General features: G+C 42.7%; 1 protein-coding gene across 2 annotated transcripts; it reads right to left on the reverse strand.

Moving 5' to 3' along the window:
* Positions 1 to 2567: 2567 nt before the first annotated feature.
* LOC129838713 (probable polypeptide N-acetylgalactosaminyltransferase 8) lies at positions 2568 to 19456 on the reverse strand. 2 transcript variants are annotated; one of them, XM_055905859.1, is made up of 12 exons: positions 19359 to 19456; positions 18661 to 18930; positions 6117 to 6363; positions 5709 to 5875; positions 5409 to 5592; positions 5118 to 5315; positions 4799 to 4913; positions 4435 to 4620; positions 4030 to 4167; positions 3768 to 3863; positions 3449 to 3613; positions 2568 to 3333 (listed from the first exon to the last, which is right to left on the reverse strand). In XM_055905859.1, the coding sequence occupies exons 2-12, from the start codon at positions 18851 to 18853 to the stop codon at positions 3199 to 3201; spliced, it is 1824 nt and encodes a 607-aa protein (XP_055761834.1). In that variant the 5' UTR covers positions 18854 to 18930; positions 19359 to 19456; the 3' UTR covers positions 2568 to 3198. The 2 variants fall into 2 exon arrangements, with proteins under 2 accessions (XP_055761834.1, XP_055761835.1); XM_055905860.1 differs by lacking the exon at positions 19359 to 19456 and having other exon boundaries at positions 18661 to 19062.
* Between the last annotated feature and the right edge of the window lie 616 nt (positions 19457 to 20072).

The raw sequence follows: 20072 nt of genomic DNA on the forward strand, positions 1-20072 counted from the left end.
ATGTATTATTATTTCCATGCCATTATTACAGAGAATAAGACAAATTATTCTATGCTCTGCTTATTGTCTACTTAGCTTTTTCAAGCCTGTCTCAAAATACAACACTGCCCTTTTAAGAAAAGCTCTTTACCTGACCTTCTTTTCAAAGATGTCTAGAAATGTATATGTTTTGTGCTCTTGTAGAAAGCAATCCCTCCCCTATTGCTCACAACAAATGATATATAACAGGGCTAATAACTCACTAACTAGCAAAAGATATGAACACAATGTGCACACGTGGCTACATACAGCTCTCGCTTTGATCTCAAAACAAGTGCATCTACTCACAACCGCTCATGCTGTAAACACACGGATAGGCGGGCAGCTCTGGCAGCTCCGGACTGGAGAGAGAACCTGGAGGGAGGAGACGGAGAGACAGCCTGGTGCGTGGGGCTGCCACAGGACCCACCAGGCTGGGGAGACCTACAGGAGGCCTGGTGCTTGGAGGAGGCACCGGATGGACCGGGCTGTGGGGGAGCACTGGAGCTCTGGTGCGCAGCCTTGGCACCACTCTTCCAGACTGGATGACCACTTTAGCCCGGACCCTCCAGAGTGCAGGCACAGGTTGAACCGGGCTGTGGGGAGCACTGGAGATCTGGTGCATACCACTCGCACCTCTCCCTTAGGCTCAATGCCCACATTCGCCTGTCACGGGCGGAGCGCAGGCATAGGGCGCACTGCACCCTCCCAGCACCCCGGAGACACAGCACGCAGAGCCGGCGCAGGATACCCTGGGCCGAAACGGCGTACCGGAGACCAAACACGCTGAGCCAGCACAATACACCCTGGCTGGATGCCCACTCTCGCATGGCACTTGCGTGGTGCTGGCCTATAGCGCTCCGGGCTATGAGCGCGTACTGGCGACACCGTGCGCTTGACCGCATTACACGGTGCCTGACCGGTACTGCGCTTCTTCCTGTAAGCATGGGGAGTTGGCTCAGGTCTATCGCCTGACTCCGCCAATCTCCCCGTGTGCCACCCCCCCCCCCCCCCAAAAAAATTGGGGGCTGCCTCTCGTGCCTGTTGCGCTGCCTTACCTCATATCGCCGCCGCTCAGCTTTCGCTGCCTCCAGTTCTTCTTTGGGGCGGCGATATTCCCCAGCCTGTGCCCAGGGTCCCTTGCCGTCCAATATCTCCTCCCATGTCCATTTCTCCAGATCGCGCTGCTCCTTGTTACCACGCTGCTTGGTCCGTTTGTGGTGAGTAGTTCTGTAACAATTTTCTTCTTCTTCTGATGAGGAGTATGAAGGATCGAACCAAAATGTAGCATAGTACGTGTCCATGTTAAATTTATTAAACTGAACACAAAAATAACAAAGGCGAAAAAACGAAACAGTCCTATCAGGTGACCAAACACAAAACAGGAAACAACCACCCACAAACACAGGTGGGAAAAGGCTACCTAAGTATGGTTCTCAATCAGAAACAACGATTGACAGCTGCCTCTGATTGGGAACCATACCAGGCCAAACACAGAAATACAAAACATAGAACAAAACATAGAATGCCCACCCCAACTCACGCCCTGACCAAACCAAAATAGAGACATAAAAGAGAAACTAAGGTCAGAACGTGACAGTGCTTCAACAAAGTACTGAGTAAAGGGTCTGAATAACTATGTATTTTTGCTTTGTCATTATGGGGTATTGTGTGTAGATTGATGAGGGAAAAAACTATTTAATCAATTTTAGAATAAGGCTGTAACTTATCAATGTGGTAAAAGTAAAGGGGTCAGAATACTTTCTGAATGCACTGTATAACTCCCTGCCACCAGAGCTGTAAGAGAGAGGGCCGGCCATCCATGGGATAAGTTCATCTCTGAGAGCTCATAGAGCAGTCGAGGACGGGACCTTCAAAACTATACTGATGTCAACTCGGCTCTTGTCGTGGAAAATTGCAAGATTATGTTATAATGCTTGTATTACAATATAATGGTTGTTTTATTCGACAGAATAGAGTATTCTGTTAACTATTGTATGTGTGTGTTCCACTGAGGATGGGCCTCTATGAGAGGGGACAGAGGAGATTTACGATGTCTTTGGGTGTTAAACCTAAAAAGCATTCCAGATTGGATGAGGTAATGGTTCTGTGCTATGAAGTACCAGGAACGAGATTAGAACCTCGTCTTATGGACCAAACTGAGCGATAATTTATAGCTAATGTTATCTGGCTAAGGGATACTCCTTTCTCAATTATAATGTCCCGTTGTGAAGAGTTCCTAAGATCTGTGGTTCGTCATGTAGGTTGAGAGGGGTGTATCTTGGCTATAAAAGATCTTTGTACTTTTCTGTGGTCACTTTCAATGGTTCATTAGAGTTAGCGCATCATTGAAAGTCAAAAATGCTATTGCAAAGCTCTTATTATTAAAGATGTAGTTTAAGTGTAACTCTGACTGGTGTGTGAAGTTTGTAGCTCTCCTCATTTGTTAATGCAGAAATATGCCACCACACTATATGATGTCAATGCAGAAAAATATTCTATGACCCTCTTTGGTGAAAATCTACAGTGAATCAATAACAAACCACAAATGAGCGTAAATACAGGAATCATATTTATTATTTCTCTGCATTTAAATTCAGGACCAAGGACAACACAGCTCAATAGCATTCCACATTCTGTGAAGAAACCATTGTCCAACCAGCAGCTCACTAAGATCACACAGTCATCTCACTGCTGACCACTGATTGGCTTTTCAAAGCGTAATGACAATACTGTGTTCTTAAAGAAGTGGGAAGGTGGTAATTACCAGTTGTGAAGTCGTAAATATCAGTTGGATGTATTCACGTGCTTTCAACTCGTTGAGAATCTCAGATTGGCTAATGACCAACAAGCTGCGTCAACCATAAACTATAAGTACAGCTATCATGTTTGTACAAAAATGATAGTGTTAAAAAACTTTGTGTAAATAATATTTTGTTGTTGCATTTTACTATTGAAAATACTGTTAAAAAGGTAATTTCCTTAGTAGGTGACGTCAGAGGTTTCCCACTGGTAATTTCCCAGAGTTTCCCACTGGTAATTACCAGTTGGAGGGGTGTTCAAGTGTATTTTTACCAATTGTATGTAAATACCACCTTCCCACGTGCTTATGATTGCAGCATAACTCATATAGTCCCACTGTATTGTCTCTTGTTCAGTAGGCCTAACTATCTCAGTGTATCAGAAGTCTTTTATCACATTCCGTATTAACCAGTGCTGCCCACTGCACTCCTGAATGATGAGCTGGTAGGAAGTGTCCTCCCCTGGAGCAATCTCCAGACATCTCTTTGTCTGTCTGTTCTGGATGGCTTTTCCCTGTAAAACACAGCAAACATTGCACTGTACAACATCACACTAAAGTCAAAGACATCTCCTATGTTTCCAACAGTTTAAAGGCATCAATTTCCATATTTCATGTTGGAGTGCTTACCTGTTGAAAATCCCAGAGCATGTGGAATCCCTTCTGCTTGGCCTCCTTGCATTCATACAGTCCTGGGGTTCGAGTGCCAATGTCCATCAGACAGCGATTACTGTTGTACTTGTGAGACTTGATGCCTCCAATGTAGATCTCCCCGCTGGCTCGATAATAACAGTTCTGGACAGAGAGGATAGATATTTAGACTTTTCTGTATCTGTGGTATTGACAGTACTTTGCATTGTGGTATGGGTTGAATCCCAGGTCTGCTATTGGATGGACCATATTATACCACTAGTTAAATTCTAAAATACTAAGCAATAATTCTACAAACCTGTGGATCAAAATAATGGCATTCATGTAAAATAGGTGTGTTCCCCGGAACTGGGCCTTGATCTATACAGAGATCCATCTTCAGGTCATTGACCAGCTGTTGATTTTATGGACCAAGATTAAACAGTTATAAAAGTGCAAATTCCTATCATGTTAATGAGTTGGATGTATGACCCTGCATCCTATTGAAAAAAGAATGCCATGCACCAAACATAGTTGATGAGGAAATTCCAGAACAGCAGAAACATTTTAGCATCACTCACAGCTCCATAACCAAGCAAGTCACCCAGGGGGTCTAACATTGGATACACATTGTCCAGATACCACTGGAAGGGTTTGCAGTTCAGACTCTTTCTCAACTTCTTCCTCTCTGAAACATCCCCAATGTCTATGCCATGATCCTGTGGTGAGAAAGAGGAAGGTTTCTAAATCAGAAACACAGGCTATGTGAGCAATCCACCTATTATCCACTTGATGATGGCTTACCGCCATCATTTTACATAGATCCTATGATCTTTATTATGGCATTGAGTAATAGACCATTTTATAATGGTGACTGTCTAGTCTACTTATTTTCATTCACAAAGCATGGATAACAGCGATGATTGTTATTCCATAGGAGCAGCTGAACAAAACCTACTTTTTGAATGGTTTGTTGTGTACAGTACCTTCAGTGGGAGGTTCCAGGCGATGTTGACATTATGTTTGTATTCATCCATCCAGACCTCAGCCACTCTCAGAGCATTCCTCTTCATTATAAAGCTCAGGTCTGGAAGATAGGGTTTATGGGCCCTCTCAATGTGGGCTATTTTAGAACAAGGTATGACCTCGACACTTCCACCACACAGCCACACCTAGACACACCAAACACCAAGAGACAAGTACGAGTTTATAGATATGGACTGAAGTGTCTGGATGTTGGACGTAGATTGGTTTGTTCAAACTGAACGACTCAATAACAGAAAGCAATTCTGCAAACACAAGTCTGCTTTGATTTCTAACATTCATTCATAAACTAGCAGAGGGGCTTACCCGGATGCCCAGTTCAACATTTTCACCTCCATAGATCTTCATACCACCATCCAGAGCACCAATTTCCCCAAAGAACAGGCGATCAACCACTAGTATGCCCATAACAGAGGGGCTCCTGGCAAACATACACAACACATAATGGTCATTTCTAAAATGGGAGATGTGACATTCATTTTAATGAATAGATAACGCGAAATAACAATACCGGTGTAAATTTTAGGTAAGATTTTCCTCCCAAAGCTGTGCTTTCCTTTTCGCCTATTCAATCAGACTTGTGAAACAGGACTATCCTCCGATGATGAAATCACAAACAACTCACTTTCCTGGCTGTGTCTCGTCTTTTAAGGCATACCACTCAGGTCGGAAGGACTCGTACATACACCATAGGGCCCAGTCAAAGGCGTGTGCACTCGGCCAATAACGTGTGACTGTCAAGTCATCGAAATGGACTTTGTCAAACACCGGTGACAACACCAACGTGCGGTCCTCCTTTATCCGAGCTAACAGAGGCTCCGCCCTGTTCATAGAAACACAGAGTGAAAACATTGTGTTAAAGGACTCTCAAAAAAATATCACTGAGTGTCTTTATAATATAAACCATTCAGACTACCATCCCACGTGGACTTCTATGTGGGCATCCAAGATGGCCACCACGTCTCCTTCAGCTTCCCTCCACCCTGAGAGGCGGGCCTGTGTGAGACCGAGCTGCTCCAGGTGTCTCACTCTCTTCAACAGGCCCGGACGCTCTTCATCGATGAAGCTGATGTAGGCATCCAACTTCTCCTTTAGGTCCTCTGGGAAAGCAGACACTTGCAAATCATGGGTACACAACAAAAGTTGAAAGCCACACTGGAGATCAAATATACTTTCAAATGTTTCTAAGCGGAGAGCATAAACAAATTAGGCGAACCATTGGAGCTGTGGTCATCCACCAGTATGATGTCTTTGAGCAGGCGTTGGGGGGTCTTGTTTATGATGCTGCGGACAGCTCTCTTGATGATTGACAGGGCCTCGTCCAAGTAGATCAACACCACGCTGATGGTGGGCAGGTCATGGGGATACTGGTGATTAGCACACCTGACATACACAACAAAAACATTTGGTCTACCTCATATCATTCAGTCACTTCACCAAAGCTGCTGTTTCACTCTTAAAGTTCGGCCATTTCAATGTAATTTGTCAAATTGCATTAAAAGTGCTGGAGATAGAATTGACCTCGGATGAGCACAATGGAACAAACTGGTTAGAATTCAGAAGTCTTGAGTTATCCATAATTTTTTTGTGTAGAGGTGGCAGAGAGACGAGGAAAAAGATTTACATAGGATTGCGAGTATCAGGGAGTTCCCTGTTCAGGGGTAGTCTGTCACTCAGGAAGGCGTTGTATCCATACATCTGAAACAGCTCCTCTGCCTCTTTCTGCTCCTCCTCTGAGAGCTCATCACCCCAGCTTGTAAACAGAGCTGAGTTGGGGTACAACTTCTTCACCACCTTCCTCTCCTTCTTGACCTCGGTAGCCTTCACAGCCTGCCCCTCTTTCAGAATGATCCCGTTGTTGACTGACTTTACTGTGGACACAATTGACAGCATTTCATTAAACTATCTTTAATTGGTTGTTTCTGTGTATTTCAGATTGTTTAAGGCTGCCAGAATCAATGAAAGTCACTCCTTTTGATACACACAGATTATGACCTCATTTACATAACTACTGTTTGCATTTGATTTTTTAAAAGTTGATTAATAAGGTTTGTTCTGCCTTGGAGGATTACCTTGAAGTAACTGTTGTAAATTTGTAAAAGTAAACAATGTGGCAAATTTTGGCACACAGAAGTTGGTAGATCAAAATGTAACACATGTTGAATAACATACAACAGTATGCAGGATTAAAGAACATTCTAAAATTATTATTGGCCATATTTTATAGATTTGATCTAATCCTTTATTTGTTTATTTAAGCCCTTTATTTAATTGAGAACAAATGTGACCGACCGCCTCAATTCAGTTTTATGTTGTAAAATGTTTTATTGTGTTTTTTACATTATATAAAAGTAGAGACTCAGAGCTATAAAATGGTATATCATACACTGCAGTTGAGGAACAATGAGAAAGTAATTCTGCATTGAAAGTTGATCAACTTTGAAGAAAATGGCCCTTGTCCATCTACTAGACAATTCTTCTTTTCCAACACCTGTTCAGCAATGTTCACACCCTCTTAAGCCTTAGCCGCACCCGTCTCTTTAAGGATTCTAATGCACTTCATCTAGTCCTTGGCCTATATCCTAATCTAACTTTGGTGCAGGTCATGTTGTTCTTTACATTACCGTCTCTGATAAACACAAAAAAAAGTTTCCAGATAAAAAAATGTTAAACATTTTGGTAATTTTTAGATTACGCTTACACCCTAAATTGATGGGTCATGTGAAGGAAATGCTATAGCCACCCCCCAGCAACATCTAGCTAAGTGGTTGGGTCACTATTGTCTAGACATGTACAGTACACATGTTCATGAAATACAATAGATGGCCGTAATCACCTGGATATCTTGATGGGTCATGCATTCATATGGCAAAATGGAGTCTTTTGCTTAGACATGTAAATTTTTTTGGACATGTTTAGACATCTTGTTAAATCCAAGATGGCGTAGCAGTCGAACGTGTGTTTGTCTTGTCCCGTGTATATAGTCTTTCTCGTTTTTTCCCGTATATATTTTAATCTCACTTTCCATCTAAGAACTAAATATACTTTCCTGCAACCCGCCTCACCCAATGTGGTACGGATCTGATTTTTTTATACTTTTTAACTGGAACCTCCATCAGCAGCTAGCCACCTAACTAGACACTAGCTAGTAGTCATTGTTAGCCACTGCTAGCGGTCTTCACCTTTAGCTCGGACACCAGCCAGCTTTAGCTCGGTCAATACCTGCCAGTCTCCACAGCGCGATATCAACCCAGAGCATATCGAAGCATATCAGACTGCTTTTCTCTACCACGTCACTGGATTCCTGCAGCAAGCTCTGGACCATTACACTGGATCATCGCAGCTAGCTAGCTGCAACCAAGTGGCTATTGCTGGCTAACGCCTCTGTCCTGAAGCAAGAACAAGATAGCCTTGAGCTTGCCTCGAGTTAGGCCCATCTCCCGGCTAGCCGACGAATGTATACCAGCTAACTCTTGGGCTACAATACCTCTTTTGCCAATTGGCCTGGACCCTTTATTGTCGACACCGAGCCCTGCCGATCCATCACGACTGGTCTGCCGACGTAATCGTCCGATGTGGCTTCAACAGGATTTTCCGTTGCGATGTCGCCCAAGACCCATCTGCTAGCCCCGGCCCGCTAGCTTTCTGAATGCCGTGTCTCCCGCTCGCCTAGCATAGTAGCGACTACCGAATGGCTCCCTGACTTACCTATTGCTGCTCAATGGACCCTATGATCACTTGGCTACACAGTTGATGCCTGCTGGACTGTTCACTAACATGTTGTTAATCTGTCGACCCCAGCCTCAAACTCGGGTCCTGTGTGTACCTAACTGACCCTCTCTGCCCATTCATCACCATTTACCCGTTGTTGTCTTAGCTCTCCCGATCAACACCTGTGATTGCTTTATGCCTCTCTCTAATGTCAATGTGCCTTGTCTACTGCTTTTTCGGTTAGTTCTTATTGTTTTATTTCACTGTAGAGCCCCCAGTCCCACTCAACATGCCTTAGATAGCTCTTTTGTCCCACCCACCACACATGCGAAGACCTCACCGGGCTTAACTGGTGCCTCCAGAGATGCAACCTCTCTCATTGTCACTCAATGCCTAGGTTTCCTCCACTGTTCTCACACCCTACCATACCCTTGTCTGTGCATTATGCCCTGAATCTATTCTACCACACCCAGAAATCTGCTCCTTTTATTCTCTGTTCCCAACACACTAGATGACCAGTTCTTATAGCATTTAGATGTACCCTTATCCTACTCCTCCTCTGTTCCTCTGGTGATGTAAAGGTTAACCCAAGCTCTGTAGCCCCTAGTACTACACCTATTCCCCAGGCACTCTCATTTGTTGACTTCTGTAACCGTAAAAGCCTTGGTTTCATGCATGTTAACATCAGAAGCCTCCTCCCTAAGTTTGTTTCATTCACTGCTTTAGCACATTCAGCCAACCCTGATGTCCTAGCCATGTCTGAATCTTGGCTTAGGAAGGCCACCAAAAATTCATACATTTTCATCCCCAACTACAACATTTTCCATCAAGATAGAACTGCCAAAGGGGGCGGAGTTGCAATCTACTGCAGAGATAGCCTGCAGAGTTCTGTCATACTATCCAGGTCTGTGCCCACACAGTTCGAGCTTCTACTTTTAAAAATCCACCTTTCCAGAAATAAGTCTCTTACTGTTGCCGCTTGTTAAAGACCCTCCTCAGCCCCCAGCTGTGCCCTGGACACCAAATGTGAATTGATTGCCCCCCCCCCCATCTATCTTCAGAGTTCGTACTGTTAGGTGACCTAAACTGGGATATGCTTAACACCCCGGCCGTCCTACAATCTAAGCTAGATGCCCTCAATCTCACACATATTTCAAGGAACCTACAAGGTTCAGCCCTAAATCCGTAAACATGGGCACCCTCATAGATATCATCCTGACCAACTTGTCCTCTAAATACACCTCTGCTGTCTTCAACCAGCATCTCAGCGATCACTGACCCATGACCTGCATCCCTTATGGGTCCACGGTCAAACGACCACCCCTCATCACTGTCAAACGCTCCCTAAAAAACTTCAGCTAGCAGGCCATTCTAATCGACCTGGCCCGGGTATCCTGGAAGGATATTGACCTCATCCCGTCAGTAGAGGACACCTGGTTGTTCTTTAAAAGTGTTTTTCTTATCATCTGAAATAAGCATGCCCCATTCAAAAAATGTAGAACTAAGAGCAGACATAGCCCTTGGTTCACTCCAGACTTTACTGCCCTCGACCTGCATAAAAAACATCCTGTCGTGTACTGAATTAGCACGGAATAACCCCCGCAACATGCAGCTTTTCAGGGAAGTCAGGAACCAATATACACAGTCAGGTTGGAAAGCAAAGGCTAGCTTTTTAAACAGAAATTTGCATCCTGTAGCACTAATTCCAAAAAGGTTTGGGACACTGTAAAGTCCATGGAGAATAAGAGCACCTCCTCCCAGCTGCCCACTGCACTGAGGCTAGGAAACAGTGTCACCACCAATAAATCTACGATAATCGAGAATTTCAATAAGCATTTTTCTACGGCTGGCCATGTTTTCCACCTGGCTACCCCTACCCCTACCCCAGCCAACAGCTCTGCACCCCCCACAGCAACTTGCCCAAGCCCCCCCCCGATTTTCCTTCACCCAAATCCAGATGGCTGATGTTCTGAAAGAGCTGCAAAATCTGGATCCCTACAAATCAGCTGGGTTAGACAATCTGGACCCTCTTTTTCAAAAATTATCCATCTAAATTGTTGCAACCCCTATTACTAGCCTGTTCAACCTCTCTTTCGTATCGTCTGAGATCTTTAAAGATTGTAAAGCTGCCGCGGCCATCCCCCTCTTCAAAGGGGACACACTCTCGACCCAAACTGTTACACACCTATGTCCATCCTGCCCTGCCTTTCTAAAGTCTCCGAAAGCCAAGTTAACAAACAGATTACCGACCATTTCGAATCCCACCATACCTTCTCCACTATGCAATCTGGTTTCCAAGCTGGTCATGGGTGCACCTCAGCCACGCTCAAGGTCCTAAATGATATCATAACCACCACCGATAAAAGACAGGACTGTGCAACCGACTTCATCGACCAGGCCAAGGCTTTCCATTCTGTCAATCACCGCATTCTAATCGGCTGACTCAATAGCCTGGGTTTCTCAAGTGACTGACTCACCTGGTTCACCAACTACTTCTCAGATATGGTTCTGTGTGTCAAATTGGAGGGCCTGTTGTCTGGACCTCTGGCAGTCTCTATGGGGGTGCCACAAGGTTCAATTCTCGGGCCGACTCTTTTCTCTGTATATATCAATGATGTCGCTCTTGCTGCTGGTGAAACTCTGATCCAACTCTACGCAGACGACACCATTCTGTATACAGTTGAAGTCAGAAGTTTACATACACCTTGGCCAAATACATTTAAACTCAGTTTTCAAAATTCCTGACATTTAATCATAGTAAAAATTCCATGTCTTAGGTCAGTTAGGATCACCACTTTATTTAAAGAATATGAAATGTCAGAATAATAGTAGAGAGAATGATTTTTTTCAGCTTTTATTTCTTTCATCACATTCCCAGCGGGTCAGAAGTTTACATACACTCAATTCACATTTGGTAGCATTACCTTTAAATTGTTTAACTTGGGTCAAATGTTTCGGGTAGCCTTCCACAAGCTTCCCCCAGTAAGTTGGTTGCATTTTGGCCCATTCTTCCTGACAGAGCTGGTGTAACTGAGTCAGGTTTGTAGGCCTCCTTGCTCACACACGCTTTTTCAGTTCTGGCCAAAAATTGTCTATGGTAGTGAGGTCAGGGCTTTGGAATGGCCACTCCAATACCTTGACTTTGTTGTCCTGCCGCCATTTTGCCACAACTTTGGAAGTATGCTTGGGGTCATTGTCCATTTGGAAGACCCATTTGCGACCAAGCTTTAACTTCCTGACTGATGTCTTGAGATGTTGCTTCATTATATCCACATGATTTTCCTCCTCATGATGCCATCTATTTTGTGAAGTGCAACAGTCCCTCCTGCAGCAAAGCACCCCCACAACATGATGCTGCCACCCCCATGTGTCACGTTCCTGACCTTATTTTCCTTTGTTTAACTTTGTTTAGTTGGTCAGGACGTGAGCTGGGTGGGTAGTCTATGTTATGTGTTTCTATGTTGGGTTCAATGTGTTGCCTGATATGGTTCTCAATTAGGGGAAGGTGTTTGACATTTCCTCTGATTGAGAACCATATTAAGGTAGGTTGTTCACACTGTTTGTTTGTGGGTGATTGTTTCCGTGTTTGTGTTTTCACCACACGGTACTGTATAGGTTTCTGCACTTCGTTTATTTGTTTTGTAATTCAGTGTTCAGTTTTGTTATATTAAATCATTATGAACACTAACCACTCCGCGTATTGGTCCGATCCGTCTCGCCTCTCCTCGTCCGTGGAGGAGGACGAATATGAAAGCCGTTACACCATGCTTCACCGTTGGGATGGTGTAATTCGGCTTGCAAGCCTCCCCCTTTTTCCTCCAAACATAACAATGGTCATTATGGAAAAACAGTTACATTTTTGTCTCATCAGACCAGAGGACATTTCTCCAAAAAGTAAGATCTGTGTCTCCATGGGCAGTTGCAAACCGTAGTCTGGCTTTTTTATGGCGGTTTTGGAGCAGTGGCTTCTTCCTTGCTGAGCGACCTTTGAGGTTATGTCGATATTGGACTCGTTTTACTGTGGATAGAGATACTTTTGTACCTGTTTCCTCCAGCATCTTCACAAGGTCCTTTGCTGTTGTTCTGGGAATGATTTGCACTTTTCGCACCAAAGTACGTTCATCTCTAGGAGATAGAACGCGTCTCCTTCCTGAGCGGTATTATGGCTGCCTGGTCCCATGGTGTTTATACTTGCATACTATTGTTTGTACAGATGAACGTGGTAACTTCAGGCATTTGGAAATTGCTCCCAAGGATGAACCAGACTTGTGGTCTACAAATGTTGTTTTTGGAGGTCTTGGCTGATTTCTTTTGATTTTCCCATGATGTCATGCAAAGTTTGAAGGTAGGCCTTGAAATACATCCATAGGTACACCTCCAATTGACTCAAATGATGTCAATTAGCCTATCAGAAGATTCTAAAGCCATGACATCATTTTCTGGAATTTTCCAAGCTGTTTAAAGGCACAATCAACTTAGTGTATTTAAACTTCTGACCCACTGGAATTGTGATACAGTGAATTATAAGTGAAATAATCTGTCTGTAAACAATTGTTGGAAAAATGAAATTTGTCATGCACAAAGTAGATGTCCTAACCGACTTGCCAAACTATAGTTTGTTAACAAGAAATTTGTGGAGTGGTTGAAAAACGAGTTTTAATGACTAAATGTATGTAAACTTCCGACTTTAAAACTAGTTTTTCAACCACTCCACAACATTCTTGTTAAGCATCAGCTGTCAGAGCAGCTTACCGATCACTGCACCTGTACACAGCCCATCTGTAAATAGCCCACACAACTTCCTCATCCCCATATTGTTATTTATTTTTCTTGCTCTTTTGCACCCCAATATCTCTACTTGCACATCATCATCTACACATCTATCACTCCAGTGTTAATGCTAAATTGTAATTATTTCACCACTATAGCCTATTTATTGCCTTACCCCCCTAATCTCTGTCCCGCCCTGACCATATATTGCTTTGTATGTCTATGTTTTGTTTGGTCAGTGTGTGATGTGGGTGGGCATTCTATGTTGTATGTCATTCTGAAGGATGGTTTTGTTCTCTTTTAACATAAATATATGCCTTATAGAAGTAGGACATGTTAATCACAAAACATAGCGTGACTGCAGAAAAGCTGTTGTTAATCTAGGGTGTCGACTGTGCAAACCACAAGGTTGAGACAAGATGGAAAAATGCTGAATAACAAGAAAACAGGAACTGAGGGATGTATAGAAACCAACAAATCAGTTCAATCTTCACAAACAACATTCCGGACATTTGAATCCTGAGGACTGTGTCTGGGCACCACTGATAGGCTAGCAAGTCTAAACCACGCTAAGCCTCTACTGTGACAGGCCAACTCTGAGGTTGGAACTACCACTGACACAGTATAAAAGAAGATGTCTATACTATTTCAGTCAGTTCCCTGCTTTACCCTGCGTGGTGATACAGTGAACCCGTATATACGAAAATTGCATTTACCATTTATCGATTGAGTTTAATTAAAATACTTAAAATATATTCGGTGACTCTGAATCACATTTTGTCCTGATACCAGATTTGAACTGACGCAAATCTCTTTCAATGTCTAGGTTGTCTGTTTCTATGTGTTTGGTCTGGTGTGGTTCCCAATCAGAGGCAGCTGTCTATCATTGTCTCTGATTGGGAACCATATTTAGGTAGCCTGTTTTCCTTTGTGTTTTGTGGGTGGTTATTTTCTGTGTTTCACCATACGGAACTGTTGCGATCGTTTGTCAGTTTATTGTTTTTGTTCATTGTTCAAGTATTCTTATTGAAATGGATACTTGCTGCGCATTGGTCCTCCTCTTCTCATTCCAACGACAAGCGTTACACACACACTGTACATAGATTTTTCTATTGTGTAATTGACTGTACATTTGTTTATCCCATGTGTAACTCTGTGTTGTTTTTTTTGTCGCACTGCTTTGCTTTATCTTGGCCAGGACGCAGTTGTAAATGACACCTTGTTCTCAACTGGCCTACCTGGTTAAATAAAGGTGAAATATATATATTTTTAAAGCAATTTAAAAAACTTTTAGCTAACTAGCTAGCTAGCTAAACATTGAACCGGGACAATCCCAACTCATGTTACTACCAATACAAATATTGTCGTACCTGTAGTATGAACCTGCAGGTAGCTAAAGCTAACAACTAGGTTCAATGTTAGCTAGCTATAACTAGCAATGCAAAAGGATTTCTGATTTGAATAATATTTCAACACAGATCACACACGTAACGTTAGCTAGCGATCCAGCAAGCTAACGTTCGCTAGCTAGCTAACTGTATGATTTAACTTGCAATGAAAACAACTTTGACAAAATTAGAAACTTAGAATATCTGAAGATGTAGCATGACTAACTTGTATACATGGATGAACGCTTCACGGCAGACTAGAACCATTTAACTCTGTTTTGATTGTAGCTACATTTATTTGGCCAGCATTGTGTCAAGTCATTTCGTTTCGTATTGACTGTGGCGTGTGCAGAAAGTAGCCCATCACTTTTTCCAACTGATCTGTTGATAGCGCCTGCTAAATTCAGGGCATGAATGTTGTTGAGAAAAGCAGCAAAACTTTTGTAGTTCTCTATGGCTAACGTTGCATCTTTCAAAAACAGCGTGGTAAAAATGACTATCAACACATACTGAGCAGTTTATGTTACAGACAGAAGCATGCTACATGGCAGACCAATCCAAAGTCCTCTCCCGGAATGTCCAGCCCATTCATTATCTCAGCCAATAATGGCTAGCAGGAAAGTTTCTGTCTTTTTCCGTGGTTAAACCAACTAGTCTCGTAATTTAAATGTTTTATTCGTATTTACGGATGGAATACAAGTCTGTTATTAACGCACATGAAAGTTAACGTTCTAGAAGGCATTTCGGCCAAAATTCATGTTTACTTTCAAATGCCTCTCCTATGAACTAGTGACGTGTGATATACGCCTAGTTTCCTGAACAAGTCACAAATTCCCTTTTACAATCATCCCTGTGAAGTGTGAAATAAACATTTGGGGGATCAACTCTAGATATAGGCTCATGCTAGACTCAAATTGGTTCTCAATTAAATTAAGGGTTTAACAGTGGCAGCCTGTAGTCCAGGTACAGTATGTGAACCAGTGGAGGCTCCTCAGAGGATGAAGGGGAGGACCATCCCCCTCAGTGAAATTTCATAAAAATAAAAACATTATAGATATTAAAAAATGTATCCTTTTTAGATAAAACTCTACTAAATATGTTCATATGTCACCAAATAATTTCAAATTAATCAAATACACTGTTTTGCAATGAAGGTCTAAAGTATCTTCAAAAGCACTTTCTGGGGTAGCTCCATGGTGTAGCCGGAGGACAGCTAGCTTCAGTCCTCCTCTGGCTACATTGACTTCAATACAAAACCTAGGCATCACCCCCTTCCATAGACATACATGGTAATCGTGACCACATCCGGAGGACTTCCTCCAACCAATCAAAGCTTTAGCAATATGAACTGATGTAACGGATGTGAAATGGCTGGCTAGTTAGTGGTGGTGCGCGCTAATAGCATTTCAATCGGTTACGTCACTCGCTTTGAGACCTTGAAGTAGTGGTTCCCCTTGCTCTGCAAGGGCCGCGGCTTTTGTGGAGCGATCGGTAACGATGCTTCGTGGGTGACTGTTGTTGATGTGTGCAGAGGGTTCCTGGTTCGCGCCCGGGTCGGGGCGAGGGGACGGACGTAAAGTTATACTGTTACACTGACATGTTGTCCATCCAATCATAGAATTAGGATCAGAGAATGAACGTAGTGTGTGGAATTGTGCCACAGAGCATTATGGGGGTTATATGTGTTAAAAACCCTTTCATTCTCTGGGGTACATGGAAAAGGTGCAAATTAAAAGCCAGGGTTGACCTCTGCCTGAGATCAGTTTCATGAAGAAGGATGAAAAGGTGAGGGCGTTCAATACCAAACTGGTATCAAAAGTATAGCTGGTTAACAGGGAGCCTTTCATCAATACCAACTGGTATCAAAAGTACAGCTGGTTAACAGGGAGCCTTTCATCAATACCACCTGGTATCAAAAGTATAGCTGGTTAACAGGGAGCCTTTCATCAATACCAACTGGTATCAAAAGTACAGCTCGTTAAGAGGGAGCCTTTCATCAATACCAACTGGTATCAAAAGTATAGCTGGTTAACAGGGAGCCTTTCATCAATACCAACTGGCATCAAAAGAATAGCTGGTTAACAGGGAGCCTTTCATCAATACCAACTGGTATCAAAAGTACAGCTGGTTAAGAGGGAGCCTTTCATCAATACCAACTGGTATCAAAAGTATAGCTGGTTAACAGGGAGCCTTTCATCAATACCAACTGGCATCAAAAGAATAGCTGGTTAACAGGGAGCCTTTCATCAATACCAACTAGTATGAAACGTATTGCTGGTTAACAGGGAGCCTTTCATCAATACCACCTGGTATCAAAAGTATAGCTGGTTTAAAAGGGAGCCTTTCACCTGCTTTTTGGAAAGTCTGAGCCTTGGTCGAAAGGTGGGTACAGTGACCTGAAGAACATCGATCGTTCAGCCAAACGGCAAAACAAAAGCACAAGCATATAAATGCTCACATCAGATTCAAGCTTCTGGGAAGAAGCTGCATCGATAGACGACACGACGAGAGGGTGAAAGTTCCGCCAACAAGGGCAACTACAATGAGCTTGCAGAGGCAATTGCACATTACAACGCTTTACTTGCTGAACATATTGAACTTTCGACTGTCTTTTCTAGGATGTCGAAAACAATTCCGAATGATTTGATACCTTCCATCGCATCTTCCATTAAATTGTAGATAAAAGAGAGAGGTTGACGCAACACATTTTTTCGCGTTTGCTCCATTAGGCTTACCACTATCCTCCGGTATTTATTTAGCAAAGATGATAACACATAATCACTCCGCACAGACACAAGCAAAAACTCATTACATAAACGTTGCACCTAAACATTAGAAATCTGACATGCTGTATGGGATGAAAATGAGAGTATTTTTCAGTCTGATCAACTGTATGCTACTAATAAGAGCAGCTGAATAACGTTACATCCTATGCGCCCTGTCCGTAAACTAATTGATAACGTTATGTATTTATTGTCCGTTTGTGTGTCTGGAGAAAATGTGAATGTGATCAAAATTTAGTTTAAATTCCAAATTGGGCTGGCTAGGCTACCTATACGTTTTTAATCCAAAATTATTAACTGGAATGAATCAGTCAACGTAATAGCGATGACAGATGTGAGTAAATGTTTTATAAGGCCTACAGTCGCATAGGCAAACATTCATAAAGCAAGCTCAGCCCTGTGAGTTCTGTTGTCTATCAGTTGTTGTCTATGTGTCTGGGTAGAAGAAATCCCCCTCCTAATCTAGTCTAAATATAATTTATATGAACAAATATAAGGTAGCTGCAATTTGACAGGGGTTTCATCCCCCCCAGGGCCAGGAGTTTGTTTCAGGAGTTTTTTAAACCATGTGAACTGATTAGGAAAAACTGGTCCCATCATAGCCCATATAAAACGTTTTTACAACTGATTAATCACTGTCATACTTTATAGGATCCAGAGTTTTCCTAGTTAGGTTAGCATATAAGGAAAAACTCCAGGCCCCAGGAGGTAAAAATTACCCCACCGCTCTGGGACCCATGATGCCACCAGTCTGCTTGCAGTTGTCAGTTATCAGGTATGTGAATGATCAGGGCTTTATTCAGGAATTTTTCTTGAGCTACATTGATGTATCAAGTGGGCGAAATGCACAGTCTGTGTTTGACTTGAATTTTGAGAATGAACTTAATAGAGAAACTCATTGTCCAAACCTACGATGACACAGCTGTAATGGAATGTATCTGCTATTTATATTTACAGCTAAGTCCCCTCCTGTTCCCTGATTAAGAGGTGATGACCACTCCACTACCGTTGTTAACTCTCTCATTACATGAACTGAAGTCACTTCTCATGTCCACGCTCATTTATTTTATTTAACCTTTATTTAACTAGGCAAGTCTATTAAGAACAAATTCTTATTTACAATGACAGCCAAACCCGGACGGCACTGGGCCAATTGTGCACCCCCCTATGGGAATCCCAACCGTGGCCGGATGTAATACAGCTTGGATTCAAACCAGTGAATTGCACTGAGATGCAGTGCCTTAGAATGCTGTTCCACTCGGGAGCCCAGTTATTGTGTGTAAAGGTGTAATTCTTTTTTCACACAGGAATTTGGTGTTGCATAACTTAATTAAGTAAATAAAACAAGTATCCATTTTTTGTATTATTTGTAAACTCAGGTTCCCTTTATCTAATATTAGGTTTTGGTTGAAGATCTGATAACACTCAGGATCAAAAATATGCAAAAATAGAGAATATCTGAAAGGGGGCCAATACTTTTTCACAGCACTTTTAGATGAAGGAGATTGATACCCACCCAGCTTCTCGATGTGATCCTCCATCTTCTCCAGCCTCTTGAGCATATCCTGACCCCTGACCGAGTCATCCTGATGGGCCCTCTGCAGTCTTTCCCCATGAGAATGAACCTCCCGCTTAATGGATGTGATGTAGATTATTCCAGCGGCCATGGCCAGCAAAGAAGCCAGCCCTCGAACCCAGCCTAGCCTCATCGTCCCTCTGCGTGTGAGTGCTCAGCCTGGGGATACAGACAGGATTTCCTTCCTCTCTCACTGAGATCCAGGCTCACCTGAAAGGAGGGAGGGGCAATGTAATAGAAGGTTCCAAGTGAAGAAACGAGAAGAGCAGTCGCAGATAGTCAATCAAAAATCTATTTGTTTTACTAAACAGAGAGAGACCTCCAGCACAGAAGCAGAGAACATGTCTAACTGGTCTTCTCTGGAAACACCCTTGTATCCTAATCATGATATAATGTCTGTAAATACCAGCCCAAGAGGCTTGTCAGCTGCTTCAGAATCACAGTGTTTCACACAATACAATAATAATCAGTGTATCCTCTGTCTTTGTACCTCCAGTCTGCCGTCAACCATATCAGCAGTTATGAGTTTAATCCATAACATACAGCCTCTAGTCTAGTTACCATCAACCCAAGTGTTACAAACAGAACACTGGAAATCACGTGTATTACACAAACTCTAAATTAAATATGTGACCTACCGGCTCGATTCGGTCTTATGTAGCAAAATGTGAAATTGTGTTTCTTACATTGGATAAAAGTAGACTTAGAGCTAGAAAATGGTATATCACACACACCAGTTGAGAAACACTGGAAAAGTAATTCTGCTTTGAAAGTTGACAAACTTGTAACCCCAGTTTGAGAAAATGGTCGTGGAATGTTTTGTTACACCTACTGGAGAGCTCTTCTGTCTACACCCATTAAAAGTTTTTCACACCCTCTTAAGTTTCAGCCCCACCCATCTCTTTAAGGATTCACATGTGAGGCCATGTGCTAAACAGTGAATACACTTGTGTATTAAACAAACAGAGATTTCAAGACTAAAGGCTGGTTTATACTACGTCTATCAACATGTCTGTATACAGTTGTCATTCATTATTACAGGAAACTCACAACAATATAATAATTAAGTTAATGGCGAGCTAATTACAGAAAATTGCTTATGGTTGTGAGTGTGACAAAGCAAAAGCCGGGCATTCTACTAGAGCAGTGGTTCCCAAACTTTTTATAGTCCCGTACCCCTTCAAACATTCAACCTCCAACTGCGTACTGCCTCTGGCCCGATAGCTAGCGCACTCTCAAATATTGTTGTTTGTGATCATTGTAAGCCTACCAAACACACTACACGATACATTTTTAAACATAAGAATGAGTGTGAGTTTGTCACAGCCCTGCTCGCAGGAAGTGAAAAAGAG

This window comes from Salvelinus fontinalis, chromosome 39, assembly GCF_029448725.1.
Source record: "Salvelinus fontinalis isolate EN_2023a chromosome 39, ASM2944872v1, whole genome shotgun sequence".
Taxonomy (NCBI): domain Eukaryota; kingdom Metazoa; phylum Chordata; class Actinopteri; order Salmoniformes; family Salmonidae; genus Salvelinus; species Salvelinus fontinalis.